Here is a 20,652-nt window from a genome sequence, read left to right as displayed (position 1 = left end):
CCCCGACAAACTTCTCCAATCATTAAAACAGGATAAATATCTCTATCCATTTCTATTTAATTATTCATTGGATTTGATATCTGTGGAATTAATTAAGATATATTAAATGTGAAATAAATGAATTACAGTATTTTATCATTCATATGATAGTAACCTTCTATAGTAACTATGGAGGAGGGTATTTACAGATCTCATAGATCCCATGCTATAAATAGCCATATTGTCTATATAACAATATTTTGTGAATTTTGATGTTATTGTCATTTTTAAGTATAAAATAACAACATTCATTTAAACATAAACAGACAAGAAAAAACAGAAGAACAACAAAAAAAGAAAACATAAAAAAGGTAGCAAAACAAATGGTTATTTAATAGACTATTGGAATTTTATAAGTTGAAAAGATAAAAATAAAGCCTAAACCACCACAACTTAAAGATGGTGAGATTGGATGATTCAGTGCTTTGTTTCTTTTATGATATTCTACGTTCTTTCAGTTGGCAATAGTTTTATTTTCTTCAAATAAGCAAAGTCTTTTACTGTGAACTATTATAGGCATATTAGCATGGCAAATTTTGGCAGTTCTTTTTTGTATTTTGAAAATAGAACTTTTCTATTGAGCTGGCAAAATTGCCAAATTATTAAGTATTATTATTTTTATTGTCTATAGCATATTTATTATTAATATGATTAATTTTATCTAGCATGCTATATCGGAATTGATGAGTTTTGTACAAACTGCAACAGAATCCTTATCACAGATTTGTTACTCTGTAACTGATAGTTGTTTAAGCTGTATAAAATCTGTGTCAGCAAAAGCAATACGAAGGTGTAGTGCTATGGAACTTAATATTGATCTCAAACTTCCTTATATTGTATTACCAGAACTGGGCACTCTTCAAAAGTAAGTTGATTTTTTAAAATTAAATTTCTCAATGTAAGCTAAATAAATAAGTTTGTTGGGTACTTGAATACAATTAAATAACTAAATTACCAGAACATCACTATTTATTTTGGATCTTATAAAAAAATTAATGGATTCTGTCGCGTATTATTCAGGCCAAGAAACAAACCACAAAGAACAGAAACAAAAACAATTTTTTTATTACAATGTAAAAAAATATTCACAACACTTTTTTTTACACAATATCGAAAAACATCTGCTTTAATTCATCGATGATTTCAATCATAATCGATCGACCAGATAACATCATTACATTAAATTAATAATTCTCTAAGTCAAAGTCCAATCTTTTGAATCATTTTCTTAGAGGGCATCAATGATATGAAGAAGTAAACAATAACAACGGTAATTCAGCATTTTACTGCCCATCTTTTTTGAGTGATAAACAAAACAGCATTAACCTATCTATTGTACAGTAATTTTGTTTTCACTGTATTAAGTATAGGTTATTATAGAGATTGTTTGAGGATTTAATCTCTTGCATTAACATAGAATGTTCAAAAATTATTTAAAGCTTCTGTAACACCTGCAGTCATGTATTTCTGAAAAATGGATAATAGTTCCTGAAGAACTTGGGTTGAAATTATGAAAATTTCATGTTCCAAAAGTGCCACTTTGTCACTTCTGGCTTCAATTATTGGAAAGGGATGTAATTAGTCATCTTGTCAGTTTCTAATAGGATGGTTAAGAGTTGTAACATATACTCATATTGCTTACTCTGGTCATTGTGCTAATGGAAACGCTCAAGCAGATGGGTAAGACCATCCCCCAGTCATTTAACCATAGGTAGTCGCTGGTTCTTCAGATTGGAGGAACAATACATTGGCATTCAATTATACCATTTACAGCGTTCTAAATTCACTCTCACACCTACAGACTAAGTCATATTTTTTTTCCTACCCCAGCCATATCCAGCATTCAGGGTTTGGCAGCAAATTCCATTTCTGCCAATAATCTACAATTTATTTTTCTATTTATATAAAATATTGGATTTTTAATTTTAGCAAAAATATATGTAGGGTTACAAATTTATAGTGCAGCTCAGTTCAGGGTTGAGCACCTTTTCCTTCTGTATCTGTCTGGTAGGTTTAGCCCTTCTGGTCCATATCTGTTTGGCAACCTCCTGTAGTATGCCATCCTGGTGCTGCCCTCCAAGTCTCAGTCTGCTTCTTCTTTTGACAGCTCACTGATGCAAGGTGGTTGAACCCTTTCTAGTGTGAAATAGATGGGTCCCACTCTTTTACCATCTGAATGGAGTAAGTCTAACTCAGTGAGAACATATGTCCGGTATTCCTCAACAACCTTGCTCAGGGTGTATCCATGGTGGTGCTATCTCCTATTATATTCTCTTCTGGATCAGGGATTCCTCAGGTGGAGCACTGGTGGTCGATGTTCTTTCAGAAGCTTTGCAAATTTTTCCCGTAACCGTTTGTGTCCTTTCAGGATTTGTAAGACACAGTAGTCAGGATGGATCCATTTTGCCTTCAATCTAGAGTGGGCAGTAGGAAAGAATTTTCTAAGGGTGGCACCCTTTTGTCTTACTTCCCACCATCCATTTCATTCTTCTATGCAATCTTAGCATCTTCTTCCATTGATTAAGGTCTCACCAATCCTCTCCTGAAGTCCTTCCACTAGAGCTTCCAGCCTCTGCTCCTTCACTTAGTACACGATGATGAGGTCCTCAGGGTCATGGCTCTGAACCAGCAAATAATTAGAAAACTATTCAAGAAACCTGTTAGTGTAAGAGTTGAGATGGCTTCAGGGGGGTGACTATATTGCAGGGATGATATCAGACCAAATACTTATATAAATAATTATAACAGTAAAATAATAAAAAAAAACATTATGATTTATCTAAATGGTAAGATCCTGGTCACAATGGATGGAGTATCCACTGATATAAGATCCATCATTGGGTATTCATTACTGGAGAGCAGCAGCCAACAGCGATGACTCTCCAAGAGTAGTAATAAAAGAAGAAAGACTGTACTTCAGAGATAATTGTGTATAACAGCAAAATTTGCCCAATAAAAGAAGCCAAGAAACAATATTTTAATATTACATTGTGACATAGCGATTTAGGTAAAATGGAAACATGTAAAATGAGGAATAATATGCCTTCGCTCTTTGTAAAATTCAACATCATTGCTTATCCCATAACTTTCCCTCCTTATTCCTTCCATCTCAAAAGAATCTGTGTACAGAAATTTTTCTTATTATTGTTGTATTGATCTTTGCAGATAACATATTCAAGTATAGCAACAAAAATTATAAACTTTGTCTCAATATTTTATTGAAAACAAATTATTCTTTTTTATACATGTTTTCACTACTTGGTATTTTTATAGATTATGTAAAACTAAAGGTTTGTAATCTTGTTTTTTAAAAGTTGTTTGTTATAGGCATGGATTAATGCCATCCAAAAATGAAAATATATATTAAATATTTTATCTTCTAGATTTGAATTGTTCTTTTTTTTTTTTTTTTTTTTTTTTTTTAGAGGAGGCAACCTGTTAATAATAGATTTAGGACATATTAAAATTAGTAGTGAACTTCAACCAAACAACATAAATCTTGAAGATGCAACACAAATGGAAATGGAAGAAAAGTTATATGATAGATTCTATATGGAGTTTTCAGAATTCCAAGTGTTATTTTGTGATTCAGGTCAGCTATTATTTATTTAGACCATTAAATATGTTTATTAGTTTTTAAATATATTTCTAAAGAACAAAATGGTTTTAGGTGATTTATGGAGGGATGCCAAAAAACTGAATGATTCTGAATTTCATCTTTTACCCAAATTACAATCCCAAGTTGCTTTTTCTAATAGTATAAAACCAGAATACAGACTTTTACCGAGGTGAACTTTTTAATAGTAAAAACAAATTCAATTTTTGTAATGCTGTCCAATGCATTTAAGTCTGTTGAAATGAACATAATTGATTATTTTTAGTGATTTTGTTTCAGGCATAAACTCAATATAACTCTGTCAAGTATCAAATTTAATATATCAGACCGCAAAATTGGATCTGTTATGGATTTTCTAGATAATATTCCATTGCCAAGCCCTAATACAGTTCATGTTTCTATATCTTCCAATGTTGTCTATCTGGCTTCCATTCCAGAATTGACTAATGATGAATTTAGAGGAGACCCAACAGTTGATCTTCTTACTAGAATTAAAATTTTAATTGTTGAAGCTGAATTAAAGAAACAAAATAAAATTGAACTCTCTAACATAGATAAGGCTGGAGCCAAAATGGCAATGCTTCAAGTTGATAAGTAAGTTGTTTAGATTAATCTTCTTAGTATATATACAATACAGAGTCACACCTAAGTGTCTAATTTCCTCATCATTTGAATCACTCATAATTTTGAAAGTTCTCTTTTATAAAAATAGGGCTCAACACTAATCCTTAACCCTCAAGGCTTTGAGATCAAGTATCTAATATTTTTATATATCTATGAAAGTGAATAACTTCAAGCTCTTCACCTCTCTATTATTTTTAAACTCTACTCATATAAGTTCAGAACAAGATATATTGATTGGGATCTATATATTTTTTTATTTATATTTGATGGCATGAAGGGTTTTTCATAAAATACCCATTAAATAAATTCATTAAAATATACTTTACATACTTAGTTTTTTTTTTAAATTTATAAAACACAGACAATATTTTTAAATAAAGAGCATTAGTTATTTATTTTTAATGGTTATATTAAAATTATCCTTGTATTTATTTGTATTTCATTGATTGTATTACTTGTTATTGTAGTATACGATAATTCTTTTAGAAACTTCATTTCTTCTGAAGTAAGTGATGAAGAAAATGAACAGTGGGCTAGAACTGTTGACTTACCTGGATTTGATGATAATGTTTCTCCAAACAACATTATTAATATGCTTCTTAGATTCATGATTGGTGAGGTAATAATTGTAACTTTTATTTATCCTCACATCAAAGTGTGCTTACAGTGTTTTTTTACTTTTGTATTGTTTTGTCACAGTTATATAATAAAATATATCAATGCAGTATTAATTAAGTTGCTCCCTTCACTCGGAACTTTTTCTATTTCATTATATTAAAAAAATTATAACTGGTAAAATTAAATATCCTTGAAAATTGTTAATGACTAATTTTGTTTTTGATATCTGAATTTCAGATAGTTGTTCAACTTTGTAGATCATGTAATCGTATCGATAAGCCTTATTTAATGCTGAGAATCTCAAAGATATGCTGTGATGCTGCTCTCATGGAGTACGGTCCTGCAATTCAGGCTACCCTCGGATCTGTTCAACTAGTTGATAAGCTTCATACTGGAAATTCAGGAGAGTACCTCGAACTAATTTCAACTGATCCTTCATCTGATGTTGCTTCTCTTTTGTATAGGAAGGTATATTATCAAAAGTGAAATATATTAAATTTCTTCCCTTTATTACATATATGTATTTCATGCATTGAATAGATTGTAGTGAACTGTTTCATGTATGAATATCATTCCTCCATTAAAACAATTTCATATTTTTGATATTTTTAGGACATAAAATTATATATTAATGGTAATTTAATTTTTTAACAAAACAAATAAAAATTTACTCAATTTATACATTTAAAATATCTTCTTCGACAAATCAAGATCTCTTATTGAATTAAGTATTGAGATACAAAAGCAGTTGCAATTGAAGCCAAAAAGACAGAAAATAACATTATAATTATTAACAATAAAGTTTATGATTGTATCGGAATATTAATTAATACTGTAATATAATAATACATTATACAGTATAACAGTAGTTAAAACAAAGTTGTGTGTAGCACATTTTTAACTTATATTTTGAAAAAGTTTTTAAAATAAAAGATTTTTTTAAGGTTTGTTTCAAGTGTAAATTAAATAATTTTGCTAGTAGTTAGTTCTAGGTTAAGCCTATAATTATTCTGTTTACCTACTGAGAAAAAGTAATAATAATAATTTAAACTCCTCTTTGTTCAATAAAAATTCACCTTTACAATATTATTGTATTGGTTTAATTAGTTTGTCTTACTTTTTAAATTAACTATTGCCCTTGCAGTGCATAATTTTCGTTAAGTGTTTTTGTGATATTGAAACTTGAATATTTATTAATTTTTTAATAAAAAAAAAAATTTACTCAATTTATTTCTAAAAAATATCTTCTTTAATGTATCAAGTTATCTTAATGAACAGTCTGACAACCAATTATCTGTAAGTTTTTTTTATTTTTAAATTGTCAACAATTCTTACAAGACCCTGTTTATGGTTCTATTATAATCAATTGTCTATTGTATAAATTTGCCCAATTTTTAACTAAAAGTTTAAAAACATTCAATCACATGACCTGAAACAAAGTAATCAATTATGATATGATTTATAATGTCAAATAATAAATCTATTATATAATGTGAAAAAATAAAATCATTTCAAGACCTGCATTGCAAGACTATATTATTTAACTTTAAGATGTGTATCATCAAAAAGTAAAAAATTGTTATGATGTATTGTATTTGTTATATGGTTTATATTTTTCATTAGGTACGATCTGATTGTCCTGACTTCAAATCGCACTTCCATAGCGTTGAACAATCTCTTGTATTGGATTTCAATCGTGCAAGTATTATACTTCATAGAGAAGCATTTGTTACTCTGAATAAATATCTTCAATACCTTCTGCAAAAGTAAGACTATCTTTTTTCCTTTATTATTTTTTTTTGTTATTTTACATATATTGAAAGGATATAAGTTTAATATACATTGAAGAAATATTCAAACGATGGATTTTTATGTGGCAATTAAATTCAATTTCTTTTACTTTGAGTGATTTTTAGCTGATCCTCTATTTTTTAGGCTGAGATCATCTGTGTGCTTTATGATTTGTATTTCTGCTCTCTTTCCGAAAGCATTTCGATTTTTTCTGATATAATTATGCATTCATGGTCCATAGTTTATTTAAATTGATCATTATGAATCAGAAAAACTGTACTTACTTTGCAATTAATCTCATCTTCAATTCTTACACAACTGTGACTTATAGCTGAAAATCCACACAGACCTGAAATTTAAGCCAAAACATTGACTCAAATAAAATAAGTTTCCCTTATTTTTGTTTATTAATACTGCACTAACTGCACACCTCGAATATCTTCTCCTCATATAAAAAAATTAATCACTTAACTTCAATTTTGATGCTAAAAACCTCCATTAAGATGTTAAGTCTGGCAGCAGAATCATTTGTGGTCAGCAGTATGATATTCTTGCTTAAGGTCAAAAGTACATAATATTGACAATGCTGTGACAAAAAAGAATCATTGGAACTCAAACTAAAATATAAGGAACTTCTATCGACTAATTCATTAAAATATATAAAAAATGACAACATAACATTTCCAAATCTTTTATCTTAAGTACAACTAGAACCAAAATGGTTTAAATTTTACATTATCATTTTTTTTTATTTGAGAGGGATTTAGAATATATTGTGAACATTTACTCTCATCATTATAGATAATGATATATATTTTTTTTATATAGAGTTCAGAGCAGAGAAATTGTTCTGTGGCACAAATTATTTGGAAAATGGACTATAGAGCCACTAAGTGAAATTTGGGAGAAGCAGAATGATCCTCCTATTCCACCTGGAGCTACTAAATTCAGTTATTCAACGCGCCTTCAAGAATTGAAATTGAAGTTTTGTGATACTGAGATGGAGTTTTTGGAAATTAAAGTAAATATAAAATCAAAATTTGAATTATTGATAAAATATAAAGTTAATTTTATCTTAACCCATTCCGTGTGAGGCTTTTTAATTTGTTTTCAAGATAAATAGGATTTACTGAGTATTTCTTTTTATTCAATTTCCAACTTTTAGTTTTTCCCTAGATTCCAAGATTGATTTTTCTAATTATATATTATTGTATTATACAAAAAAAAAATTTATATTATCGTGTTACATGCCACCAGTATTATTTTCTATCAAATAGACAACCATAAGGATTATAACCTTGATACATATGAATGGACTGCAGATTTAATTTATTTGCAGTTATTTCATCCATAATTGGCTAATATAAATAAATCTGTTATAATGTTTTTTTAGATTGGTGGGCTAGAAAGTGACTGCCTTTTTAAAGCAAATGAGCGAATGGTGCTACGATTTTATCTTTCCAGTATAACCATTGATGATCTCTCTGATATGACTCTATACCCTAAGGTAGATTGTATTGATTTATCATATATTTTTTTTGGCTCCAATTGAATCGTAAATACTATTTACAATCTTTTAATTATATTAATTTAAAAAAGAAAAATATTTTAAGATTTTAATATTTCTTATGCTTTAATTACGTTGTTTCATTTGTAATATTTCATTTTTGTTGGAAAGTCATATGTCTATTTCTTTACAGTTGACATTTTATTGTTAATATTTTATTATTATTTTTTAGATTCTTTCTATTGAAGATGAAAAAGTTTTAGATATGAAATATGTAAGGCATAGCCCTCGTTTTTATAAGAATCCAGATATTGATAATAAGAAAGATGATGTGAAGTCTGATGGAAATTTAAAAATTCATGTTGGCAGAATACAATTAGTTTTCTTTTGTAAAATGATTCTTGATTTTCAGGTATTTTTATTTTCTCTTTTTTATTCAACTTATAAAATTCTTTTCAGTTGGTCATTGTGATTATTTTTTAGCAATTCATGGAGCCTTTTGTAAGACCAGCTCTTATTCCGACTTTAATCTGCAACTTGGAAAAATATAGTCAGGAGAAATTTTCCTCTCTCCGTACATGCAATACACGATTGCACTTGGCCATAGATATTCGTACACCATCATTTTTATTTCCCCAAAAAATTTCATCTCCAAATCTCATAATTTTTTGTTTAGGTTGTCATATATTTTTATTTCTTACAAGCATGCAATATGAACGATAATTCTGAATTAATTTATCTTTTTATTTAACCAGGAGATTTAAGTGTTGAAAACTTCTTCAAAGAGAAAAGTTCTCCAGTTGAAAATGTTCCAGCACCTGTTATAGATAATGTTCTGATAAGGCTTGAAAATATCCAAATTTGTCGGGCAGTAATGACTCTGGCAGGGTCCCTGGAAATTCAAGTAACCAAAGTTTTAGTTTTAACTAATTTTTTTAAATATCATAAGTATACTTATTAAACTGATGAATGTTTACTCAAAATTAGTGAAAATACTGATTGTGCTTTTTCAAAAATAACATAACTTGTTTGTGTGATAGTTTAAAATAACTGATAATTGTTATCAATGCTTGTAAAATGGATCTCATCTTAAAGATTAATTTTGTACCAAGTCTAAATTGTCATTATTTATTAAAATTATATGAGAGAGGGAGAGGGAGAAGGGGAGAGATAATCTTAATTATCATCTTACTGATTTTGCTGTCTTTTACCATTTTTTTTTAACTGTCTCTTCTGTTGTAGGAACCAATTGTCGATCCTCTCAGTGTTAAATTTGATGTTAAGCGAGCAGTTGATTACCATTCTACAGTAAGAGCTTTAACTGGAATTTATGTGCAACCAACATCGCAGTTGCTTCTTTATCAGATAGTTGGCAACATTGACAATATCAGGATTAATCTGGGGCAGAGAGATCTATCTACAATATTGAATGTTTGGGTGGATAATTTCAATCAAGGAATATTTATAGGTAAATATTAAAATTTTCATACAGTAGACTCCCGTTAATTCACTTGAGAATAATTAGTTTTACTATAAAGAAAACAAATATATAAATAACACTCATTAAATCTATAATACTAATTATTGATTTCAAGTCATAGATCATAGTTCATATGAATAATAGTCCAATTTATTACTGCAATATTGCCAAAAAAAAATGTGTTTTTCTCTAGGCAATAGCACCAAAACACCTGTAACGATTTTGATGAAACTTGCTTTATGTCTTCTATTGAAAGACCATTAACATTTCCTATATGACATCAATCATCGAGAAAAATAATAGTGTATTTGCGCATAACTCAGAAAATATACATTTTATGTATCTCTGTTTGATGTGAAACGAAATTACCTTAAGAAAGAACATCAAAATTGGATCAGCATTAGCGCAGCTATGGCTTTGGACAATTTTTTTTTTACTTTCCTTACCAACCTAGGTTTCTTCTTTTCAAATTTTCTACCAACTTATTTTTTTTAGAGGTCTTTGAATTAAAAAAAAAAATCTTGAGCCACAAATCTTTCTGTCTCTGCCTCAATTACCAAATGAGTGAGCTTATTTTGTTTTGCCTTTGATAGGATTTCAGACCCTATGCCTGTGTACAAAAATGCCATTTTTATAATATTCACTATAAAACAAAAAAAAATTGTTTAAACTGGACCGGTAGTAGCAAAGATATGGTGTATTGTGGTTTGTACCCTTGTTTTAATAATATTTTTCTTAGTATCCCATTGTAACCCAGTCAATTTCAGTTTATTAATTTTCCTAATAATTCAAAATCTATACATCTCTTATAACATTCCAAGTGTTTGAAGGATGATTAAATTCTCCCATAATATAAATTGATAAATAAAAATAAAATATTTTTCAGTGCAATACAAGTAATGATACATAAAATAATTATTGTATTGATTTTAGCAGTAAGGAATGTTGTGGAAATGATCACTTCCAATAATTATTTAAAAAATAGATATCTTAATGAAGAAAATTTGAGATAAAAAGAGATAACATAAATGTATTGCTCTGATATGTATAGTGCTTTTGAATGAAACTAGTATACCAATGTGAGAAATATCACATTATACCAATTCTCCTATCTTCCTATCCTTCTTCTCAGTAATACATTTGAAGCATTAGTAATATTGGGCTAACATATTTATTCGTATAAACAACATAATATTATAAAGAAAGTCTAATCAATGCACACATTTTGTGAACCTATAATGTATGTAGATTCATTAAATTATAATGACTTTATTTATTAACAGTTTACTTAATTAGTAATTAGTTTGCCCCACTGGTAAATACCTCTATTTAAGCTATAAGACTCAGCAACCTGTAAACCTATACTAGACTCAGTACCATATTCACTGAGGTTTAATAGCTGGTCATACACAAATACATTTTTTTTTTTTAAACTGCAGACCTTTACTGTATGTTAGTGGTAAGTGGATTTGAGGCAGGGCATCTGTGACAATGTTTAGGAGGGTTGAGACTCCTATAAAGCACAATACAGTTATCTATATAAAGCACTAAAGCCTATCTGTCTAAACTTTCAACCATGCTCGATTGGAAGTGCTTCCCACAGATCTACTCAAAATGGCAAATTTATCTCTAATTTACCTATATCATTGGCAGATTAAAAAAATCTGACAGGCACAGCCTGTATGTTAGGGGGAATGAATTCGTTGATCTGATCTGCATGAAAACTTGCAGGTGGAGTATTTTATATATAAACAATGATTATTTTAAAGTTTGATGGTAAGTATTCTTAAATTCATGCTAAATACCATAAAGCTATGGCTACTGAATACCTCTCAACAAGTGACAGTTGGACGTCTCAGGAGAAAGATTATGACCTATTCTGGTCAAATCTTCAGCTTCAACTAAAGAAGTATTGTTTTCAATGTTTTAGGTTTACATTAAATCCATTGAGGTATAAAGGTAAATGATTATTTCTTTGACACGAATAAGTACTGAATATTTTCCTCAAAATTATTTTTAAGTTATTCTCTTCTTTTTTCTATTGTTTTCCAATATATGAGTATTCTTGAGGAATCAGGAAAAACTTATATTATTGTGAGTCAGTTGAATATCAAATCATCTATCAAGCTATTAAATCATATATGATTTTATGGATCATTATCATATTTGTAGCATTTCCATAAGTGAATTATCTGGAGTTTGCTATTCATTTTTATTATTAAATATCAAGCTAATTGACTGTAAGTAAAGCAAGTAGTTGTAAAGTGTTTCTATTAAAAATACGAAATATTAAAATAATTCAGGTGAAGTAACAAATAATTGGACTACTCCCTCATCTCCCATAGAAGCTCACACTCCAGTTCCTCCTGCTGAAGACCAGGCTGTCAAGAAGCTGCAGGCTTTCTTCTTCCAAAATGAACCAGTGCGGCGGGAGGGCTCTGTCAGGTTCACTTTGGACAGTATGCAGGTCTATTTGTTCAGTGATTGTGATGAGGTGAGGGTTAAATGGTTATTTTTTTCTTTACAGTTGTTCAACAAATTTTACATTTTATCTATTTTCCATTTTTACAGATTTTAAGTTCTCCTGTTAGGGATATGAATCAAGGATTATGCAAACTAGAGACTGGTGAAGCAACTATGACTTTAGATGTTCTTTCTGATAAAAGTTTGGAGTTAAAAATGGCTTTGCAAACGTGTCTGGTTGAAGATATCAGAAAAGAGACAGATCCCAGTAATAAAAAGTAAGATTTTTTTTTTAATATTTATTAGTTGTAGCTCATCTGATTTGGCCTGAACTTGGTGGAAAGATGGTAACATACGCAAATTTATTTCCCTTGATATATATACCATTCTTTCAAAAATGACACGTCTGATTTGATCCAAGTTTTGGAATTAGTGTAAAAATGGTTTATTATAAATTTTTTCAAATTCCATCTCCTGTTTTCGCTTTACCAAACAAAAAAGAATACATCTGTATTTCAAAAATTGCTCTTCCTGCTGATTTTGTTCTCAAATTAATCATTAACCATTAAATGAAGGTAATTATGTACCCAATAGAAAGACTATTCTGTAGAATATGGAGGATTTCCAAGAAATTAAATTTTTAGAAACAAACAAAATATTGCTAAAAAAAAAAAAAAAAATCATAATTAGGAATCCTGTACTGATCTTTGTACTTGGCCAATTTTTTTTTCTATAATGCTCCTCAGAATAAAGCATTTCCCTTAATCCACTTCTTTCTCTTATTTTGACTGATGGCTGCATCTTGAATCTGGTTCCAACATTTGAATTGTGAGGAATATTGTTTTGAATAAAACCATTTTTCTCTCTTCTTTAATTTATTACATCCCAGTTGACATTAAGTTTGAAATGGACTCCATTAACTTTCTTACTTCACAGTTTCTGATTTGAGTCCAGTCTAACATCCTTGTTGCTTATGCATAAGTTTATGTATTGGTGAGTATTATCACATTCAATTCATTCTCCATTACTTATAATATGGATTTATATTCAGCAGTTAAGTAATGTATCTTAAAGCAATAATGCAATTGCTTATAAGTATTTTAATATATATAAATTTTTTAAAATCAGCTCTTTTTTTCATAAGCTCATATCACATTAATTTTTTATCTCATTTGTCTTCATATTACAGAATACTGCAATCTCATACTGGTTCAACACAAGTTGAAGACAGCAATATATCAGTATCTACTCCACCAATAATTGATGTGACATTTCGCCAGACTCAGACAGGAGATAAATGTGTTGATGTTTTGGTTGAAGCATTACGTTTAAGTTTATCGATATCATTTGTTCTTGACCTCTCTCGGTTCATACTTGATTCACTTCCTCCAGACAGAATCTACGAAGGAGGACTTGTAAATCATGGCTATGTGGGTGATAGTAATATTCCAGTGAGTACTTTTTGATATTGTTTCTTTTTTAAAATGAATTTTATTATATCATGGTTTCCCAAGCCGAAACTATACCCAACAGTATTGCTGGACTGATGTGAATCACTTAAAATATTTGAAAACTAATTAAATGGGATCTTTATACTTTAACCATCTTGATTAAATCCAAATTTTATCAGAATAAAAGTAATTCCACAATTCACTTTCCCACTGAGAATATAAATAAGGATGTTCTTATTTATGAAAATAATAATATGTCTTTAATCACTATAGAAGGAAAAATTAGAAATTCATTTCATATACAATCAGTTAAACATAAATAATATTTCTACATACACCTTTTCTCCCAAGAAGAAAGATGAAATGTGCTTACACGTACTGTGAACATGATTTGAAATAAATCTACATAATAAGTAATTTTGGATATTCAAAGATTTAATTTTGGAAATATATTTATACTGAATGGAGTCAATTTTCTGGAGCTAATGTGTTACCAATTGAACTGCATTTAATGATATTTAATTTTACTTTATTTTCAGATGAAACAATCAATAGATACGGTTAGGCCTCCAAGTTCAGCTGATAGCACCAGTGGGTATTTTTCTTTGAAGGCTTCTTGTATGGATGAGCAGACTGGTAATTTTTTTTATCCAATTTTTCTTCAAATCTCTATAGGTATTTGATTCTAGATTTATAATCCTAATTTGTTTTGGATTGATCTTTCATTTCATCAATTTAATTTTATAATTAAGCCATACTTAAAATCTGTATATTAAATTAACATTATTTTATATTAATTATTATTAATATTTTTTAAAAATTTATAATTGCCTAATGGTCAAAATTATAAATTAATAATTATAATTCATTAATTATTTAAAATAATAATGATAAATTGTTTATTTTAATAATGATTAGAATAACAATCTATCCTGTGCTTTCCGCCATTCAGAAAGTCCTGCTAAGTGGGGCGCAATATTGTCTCATAATAAATAGTTTTATTACTATTTGTGTTTTTTTAACCACATGCCAACTATCTTCCTTTATATTATACTCAGTAAATTAACGATCTTCCAGTAAATTTTAATTTCTTTTTTTTTTTAAGTATTTTTCATGTAATGAAACAAATTTTTTTTTTTTCAGGCATATCTATTTCAGTTCAAATTAGACGACCAGAAATAATGCTATATTCAAGTAGCGGGCACACATTATTACTCAGAACTGAAGTACTTGCAGATTACAGTAGGCACCCTGGAAGAGAATCATTTGTTTTTTCACTGTCTGGGCTGAGACTTTTGTGTAAACATCAGGTCCCTCATAAGGACCAACATCCTTACATCGTGAGGATTAACACTATCTTTCTATTGTAATAATTGCAGCAATTCCAGTGAAATTTATAAGTTATGGTTAAATTTTTATCTTTATAGGTCCTTCATCCTTGTGATATTGAATTTGCAAAAAGTCAAAAAATGAGTGATGATGGGTTGAAAATTACTTTAAGCATAGGCCTTATTGATGTTCATATTACTCCTAATACAGTCCATGCAATAACTGCTGTGAGTATTCTGTTAATTGTAATCATAAAATTTGTATTATAAAAACTTTGATAAGTAACAAATGTTTTATTATAATTTAAATAAAGCTTCTCGAAGAGGTAAACACCAACTTGATGGCTGAAGAGCCAGACGGTACAAATGTTCTGTATGGAAGTATAGAAACTGATGATCTTTGGTCTCCTAAAAAAATTTCTCCTTACACATTTCCTCATCAGTCAAGTAAATTTACTTGTTCCTCAGTTTTTCCAGAATGATTTACATACTTTTTTCTTAATCAGCCTGAGTTTATTTATTTTTATTTAGGTTATTGTTGTGGAACAATGGGTAGGATGAATGAAATTTTTACTGCAGCTATCCCGAAACTGAGAATAATTTTTGAATTAGAAGATTCAAATAAAAGAGTACCAATGGTTCTTCTCAAGGCAGCTACAGAGGTTTCGGTACATAATTGGTCCAAATATTTGCAAATGAAAGGTAATTTCTGATAATTAATTGATATACTTTCATGGCAAGGAAATAAGGCAGAATTTTGCATACTTTTATGAACTTCATAATAACTTATATTAGTCATTTCCTTTCAGGTGAACTGCAAATTCAAATTTCATATTATAATTCTAAAGTAGGTGCATGGGAACCTCTTTTAGAGCCTTGTGTTGAGGAAGAAGGAGTATATAGACCTTATGAAATACTCTTTAAGGTGAAATCAAGTTATTACTTGAACATTATAATTAAAATATCTATCCTGAAAAAAAAGTTTATATTATCATTTTTAGGTGTTCAGAGCAAAGGCTTATCCCATTCAGCCTTGCATGAGCTGTGATGAAAGTAATGAAAAAGAAATGAGTTCATCTCTCTCCAAACTTTCCCAGAGTAAGAGCCTGAGCCGAGTAGCAAACTCTGAAGAATCAGAAACTTCAGCCGATGAGCAAGATGTAGAAACAGGATCGATGATGTTTATAAGAAAAAAACAACTCAGGAATGATCACAAAAAATCTAAACATGGTAAAGATTTATAGTTTTGGTTTACAAAAATATTCTTTGGCTATTGAATTTCATCAATCCAGTTGAATTTGTTTTGTATTCCATGATTTGGAAACTGTTGTTTGGCATATCTGGTTTTCAATTGATAGATACAACCCATATCATTGTGGTTTAAACCTGTTCACAAATATGTAGTATTATTTAAAACCTTTTCTCCAGATTTAATCATTTTCATCATTTTTTTTTTTAAATGTTGTATTGACTCAATTTAATTTACTGGAATAAATCTTATTAAAATTTGTTTACCTTACTTTTTCTTTTTTTTTTACAGAAAGTATTAGCTTAATCAGTTATCCTGAAGACTCTGATTCTGATAATGAAGAAGGTGTTATGGAAAAACTTGCAAGTGCCATAAGTCATCTTTTTACTGGGTAAACTGAAAATATTAATGTATCTCTTAAAAGGAAATGTTGTATATTTAGTTAATTTGCATGCTCTAAGTAACTAAAATAATTCATATATGACATAAAAATGCCAAAATAAACCCTGTGATGGAATGTATAGAGTGGTTGTAAGCGATCACCAAACTCTCGCCCGTTTTTAGATGAGATTCTCTCTAGAATGCCATAATACTAGAACCATGTCTGCTTCAATACTGCTTTTGCTGATTTTTCTGTCACTGGGTATGCCATTGCTAATTTACTGAAGATATATTACCATGACCCACTTGTACCCTCTCCAAGTGAACGAGTCCACCTGTAGATCACTAAGTGGTGCTTCTGCAGTGGGTGTTTCTTCCTGTATTGCCTGCAGTGGGTGCCGGTCATATTTGATGCTTAGGCATACTTCACAACTACCTATGGTGTCTTGGATGGTGCACTTCATTCCCCACCAAAAGTATCGGCGGCGTAATGCCTCTAGAGTCTCAGTAAGCCCCCTATGATTCGTCTTGTCCTGGTGATTGGCAAGCATCACTTCTTTTTGGCATCACTTTCTTCATTGTCATGCACCGTATAAATGTCCGGTTTATACCGATTTTTTCTGCCCACCAGAGATGAACCTTGTCCCAAAGAACTGCATTGCCTATATACAAGTGGTAGGTCTGTTCTGGTTTAGATGCATCTTTCAATACTCTGCAAATCTGGTCTTCCTTGACATCGAGCGAGGACCAGATGGTCATGATATTACAGCTACCATATTTCCCATTCTCTATTTTCATTAACCCTGAAGTCTTGGTTTTCCAAATGATCTGGCATCGCGTTTGTTGTTAATGATATCTTCTAGCTCTTCCATTTTCTTCGGTCTACTTGCAGTCGAATCTTCTTCTTCGGATGTATCTTCTCTGTTCTTGGGGTCTGCCATTTCTTGTTTTCCTCCTTCCCCTGGAATGATTTCCAAAATAAATTGATTTAACTCACCTATTTTTTCTGTGAACCGCTCCAGATCTGAGATGGCTTTTCTAATATCCTGAGAGGTTGCTGCTCTCACTTTCATTTTAGCCAACATATTGGTGTGAGCAGCCCCGAGAGTGGTCTCTGGTAGCGGGGGAGCACCGGAACCGCCACCAGGACAGTCGTGCCACCGGGATCTGTAGAGCTGGCGGCTTCACTGCAGGCTGTGGTTGTGGTTGACCATCACCATTAACCATCTTGGTCAGTAAAAACAACAAGTGACAATATAAGAGAAATAAAAGAAAAGAAAGTAGGAAGAAGAAAGAGAGAAAAAAATCCTTGATGAGAGAACAGAGTTAAAAAAAAAAAATCTTTAATCGGCAAACAAAGTTTCCAGGTCTCAGAAAAATGTCTCCCTTGAGCTAGACAAAAAATGATGAGGACCTCCTCATCCAGGAAACATCATTTCCTGCCTATGCCTAAGCAACGAATCCGAACAAAAACCAAGTTTTCTTCCTTCTCCTTCTCTAGGTGTTAGTTATCAACATCGATTGTAGCACTACAGTTATGAGTTTTTTCTTATGATTTCCTTTATGAATAATTTTTCTTTAATACTTATTCTTAACTTCTATTTTTTTTTAAATGTATTGTAATTTCAATTATGATGGGAAGTTAAAATAAATTTTTTAAAATATTTGAATCTGCTCAACAGGCTACGATTCAACGAAATTTTGGCAAGATACACGCGCCGCCATCTTCTTTGTTTTCAATAACAATCTTTCCACTCCATATTTAACTGAACAAAATTGGCTAGCTTTCTTTTTGGTTTAACAAAGCAAATAAACAAATTAAAAACCATTTATAAAAAAAAAAATATATACTATTTACTCAAAAAGAGGATATTACAATATATGTACGCAAAAGTCAATAATGACAAACACAATACTTGATTCATGGATATACCTTTGATAAATATTTTCTTGAATAATCTCTGATACGATTATGTGGTTATTGATTAATTTAAATCATTATTATTTATCATTAAAATATAACTGGATAAATTGATTAACTTCGATAAGTCTCGCGCTCACTAAAAATTTCAATTTTAATCCTTCTTTGTATAACTTATTATTTCTAATTAAGATTTTAACATAATTTTCTATATATTTGTAGGGATAGCAGTGATGGAGAAGCAAGTGATAGTAATGATTCTAGCGGAGCAGAACCCTCAGCAGATACAGATGACAATACTGATGTTGAATCTATGACAAGTGCTCATCATCCACCTTCAGGAAAAGAGTCTAGAGCAATCTTCTTGAAAAAACAAAGTAAATTGATTCTCTTTCCATTGTTGTTTCCTTTCAGGCCAGTCCTTTTTATTAAAATCCACCAAACTTAAAAGGTTCAACAGATAAATGTAAGAATGACCCTTGTGGTATAAGATATGGACTTGTATTTACATATTTTTACTTGTATGTACCCTTTAAAATACCTATGTCAAAAATGCATCATCTGTCCCACTTTTAGGAAAGATCAATAAATATGTGGAATAGTTTTATAGGAATAGATTCACAGGTAGTCCACCTTTCTCCTGGCATCCACAATCACTTTTCTCTTGGCTCCCACTTACATAGTTTAGTGGTATAGACAGTATTCTTCAGAGTTCCCCTTAGAAAAAAGTCTAACATCATTAAATTGCAACATCTGGATGGATAATCAACTTTCCTAGTTAGCCTATTCATCTATCATCAAATATTTCGTTTAGCAATTGCTTTGGATGATTCTAGGTGATGTAATAACAAAACATAAATTGAAAAGTTATTTTTTTTTTTTTATGCTTCATTTAAACTAGTACAGTTAGTGTTAGTAATTACTGCACTCAATAGAAACTTGACAAACCAATGGTTGGCCATTGTTCATATCCCAGTTCGAAATTAATGTAGTTCTGAAATTGTAAAAAAAAAAATTAAATTTTATGGTGTGTTATAAGAATTTAACTCAGTAATAAGGAATCCTTGGATACAATGGGCCAACATTAATAAGGAAAGATTGGTCACCCTCGTACATTTATTTATTTTTAAAAACAAATATCTCAGTAATTGGAAAACAAAAAATTTTTTATAGACATTTTCAATATAGGTTATGTATAATTCTTACCTTTGTAATATTATAATTTTTATTCTTGTAGTATCATCTGCTATTTACTTAAATTTCAGGTTTTACTGTTTCTTAGTTTGTTTGATATACATATTTTTTTCTCTCTCACGTTATGATTGCTATCTCACTTTTTGTTTTCAGCTCCGATGAAGGTCTGAAATCCAGGCCAAAATGTCGGCCCAAATGAATAAGTTTTACTTATTTGTGTATCGTTACTGACTGCACTCCTGACCATCTTCTCCTCATATTGAATTTATGTTCAACAATAAACACCTCGTTATGTATAATATTCTTGAAAATGAATTTTGATTTTTTTTTTTGTTTCTTTGGTTGAAAGCAGTTCTAATGCAGGCAATTATTTTATTAAAACTCTTATTTAATGAACATGCTCAAATTGTTGATGAATGAAAATTAAATGAAATTTAATGCATCTGTCTCCGAAGTTTAATTTTTGTGTTAAATTAATATTTATTTTATTTAGGACCTATTTTGAAACTTATTTATTTCTTCAATTTGAAGAGATTAGTAATAGAATTTGAATGAAATATTCTTTAAATTAATTTATGATTTTATAGGGATAAAAAATATTTTGCAGGTGACTCTGTGGATTCAGGATTAGAAACAGAGGGAGTAGATAAAGTTGCAACCTATGTAATGATTGAGTCCAGAGATAGGCTGGAGCTGTCAGTCACTCCACAGTCAATTTCCGTTCTTACGTCACTTCATCAGGCATTTACGCTGTCTGCTCCCATTCCTATGGAGAATGAACTGTCATTGATAAATGATATAGCTCCCAGTTCAACCATTACCTTGCTGTCTAAAGCAGAGGTTTGTGTTACATTTACCTTATTTATCTTTTTTTTAGCTGTCTTAGGTAAATTGCTTAATTATTCACTTAGGTTCAGTACAGTCCAGCATTTATTATATATATGAAAAATTATATATATGAATTTAACATACCTATGTTAAATTCATATA

At 30.0% G+C, this 20,652-nt stretch overlaps 1 protein-coding gene across 10 annotated transcripts in view; it reads left to right on the top strand.

The window, feature by feature from the left end:
• Positions 1 to 20,652, top strand: part of LOC106678964 (intermembrane lipid transfer protein VPS13A) — a 92,820-nt gene that overhangs the window by 43,020 nt on the left and 29,148 nt on the right. For 9 of the 10 annotated variants that reach the window (XR_010842926.1, XM_067045526.1, XM_067045527.1 and 6 more), the window contains 26 exons: positions 705 to 904; positions 3,465 to 3,631; positions 3,710 to 3,827; positions 3,935 to 4,249; positions 4,766 to 4,898; positions 5,135 to 5,365; positions 6,521 to 6,663; positions 7,517 to 7,709; positions 8,082 to 8,195; positions 8,428 to 8,607; positions 8,679 to 8,871; positions 8,951 to 9,099; positions 9,438 to 9,663; positions 11,979 to 12,169; positions 12,247 to 12,416; positions 13,328 to 13,589; positions 14,129 to 14,225; positions 14,733 to 14,929; positions 15,017 to 15,145; positions 15,232 to 15,364; positions 15,449 to 15,619; positions 15,727 to 15,842; positions 15,919 to 16,147; positions 16,458 to 16,557; positions 18,691 to 18,845; positions 20,270 to 20,502. Coding sequence is in view for 9 of the 10 variants with exons in the window: in XM_067045526.1 (XP_066901627.1) it covers positions 705 to 904; positions 3,465 to 3,631; positions 3,710 to 3,827; positions 3,935 to 4,249; positions 4,766 to 4,898; positions 5,135 to 5,365; positions 6,521 to 6,663; positions 7,517 to 7,709; positions 8,082 to 8,195; positions 8,428 to 8,607; positions 8,679 to 8,871; positions 8,951 to 9,099; positions 9,438 to 9,663; positions 11,979 to 12,169; positions 12,247 to 12,416; positions 13,328 to 13,589; positions 14,129 to 14,225; positions 14,733 to 14,929; positions 15,017 to 15,145; positions 15,232 to 15,364; positions 15,449 to 15,619; positions 15,727 to 15,842; positions 15,919 to 16,147; positions 16,458 to 16,557; positions 18,691 to 18,845; positions 20,270 to 20,502 (4,545 nt within the window). In the remaining variant the exon portion in view is untranslated. The remainder of the gene's footprint in view (positions 1 to 704; positions 905 to 3,464; positions 3,632 to 3,709; positions 3,828 to 3,934; positions 4,250 to 4,765; positions 4,899 to 5,134; positions 5,366 to 6,520; positions 6,664 to 7,516; positions 7,710 to 8,081; positions 8,196 to 8,427; positions 8,608 to 8,678; positions 8,872 to 8,950; positions 9,100 to 9,437; positions 9,664 to 11,978; positions 12,170 to 12,246; positions 12,417 to 13,327; positions 13,590 to 14,128; positions 14,226 to 14,732; positions 14,930 to 15,016; positions 15,146 to 15,231; positions 15,365 to 15,448; positions 15,620 to 15,726; positions 15,843 to 15,918; positions 16,148 to 16,457; positions 16,558 to 18,690; positions 18,846 to 20,269; positions 20,503 to 20,652) is intronic. The other variant, XM_067045528.1, reaches the window with a different exon arrangement.

This window comes from Halyomorpha halys, unplaced genomic scaffold (genome assembly GCF_000696795.3).
Source record: "Halyomorpha halys isolate HHAL.00 unplaced genomic scaffold, Hhal_1.1 Scaffold170.1, whole genome shotgun sequence".
NCBI lineage: Eukaryota > Metazoa > Arthropoda > Insecta > Hemiptera > Pentatomidae > Halyomorpha > Halyomorpha halys.
This window is presented reverse-complemented; position numbering and strand designations above follow the sequence as displayed.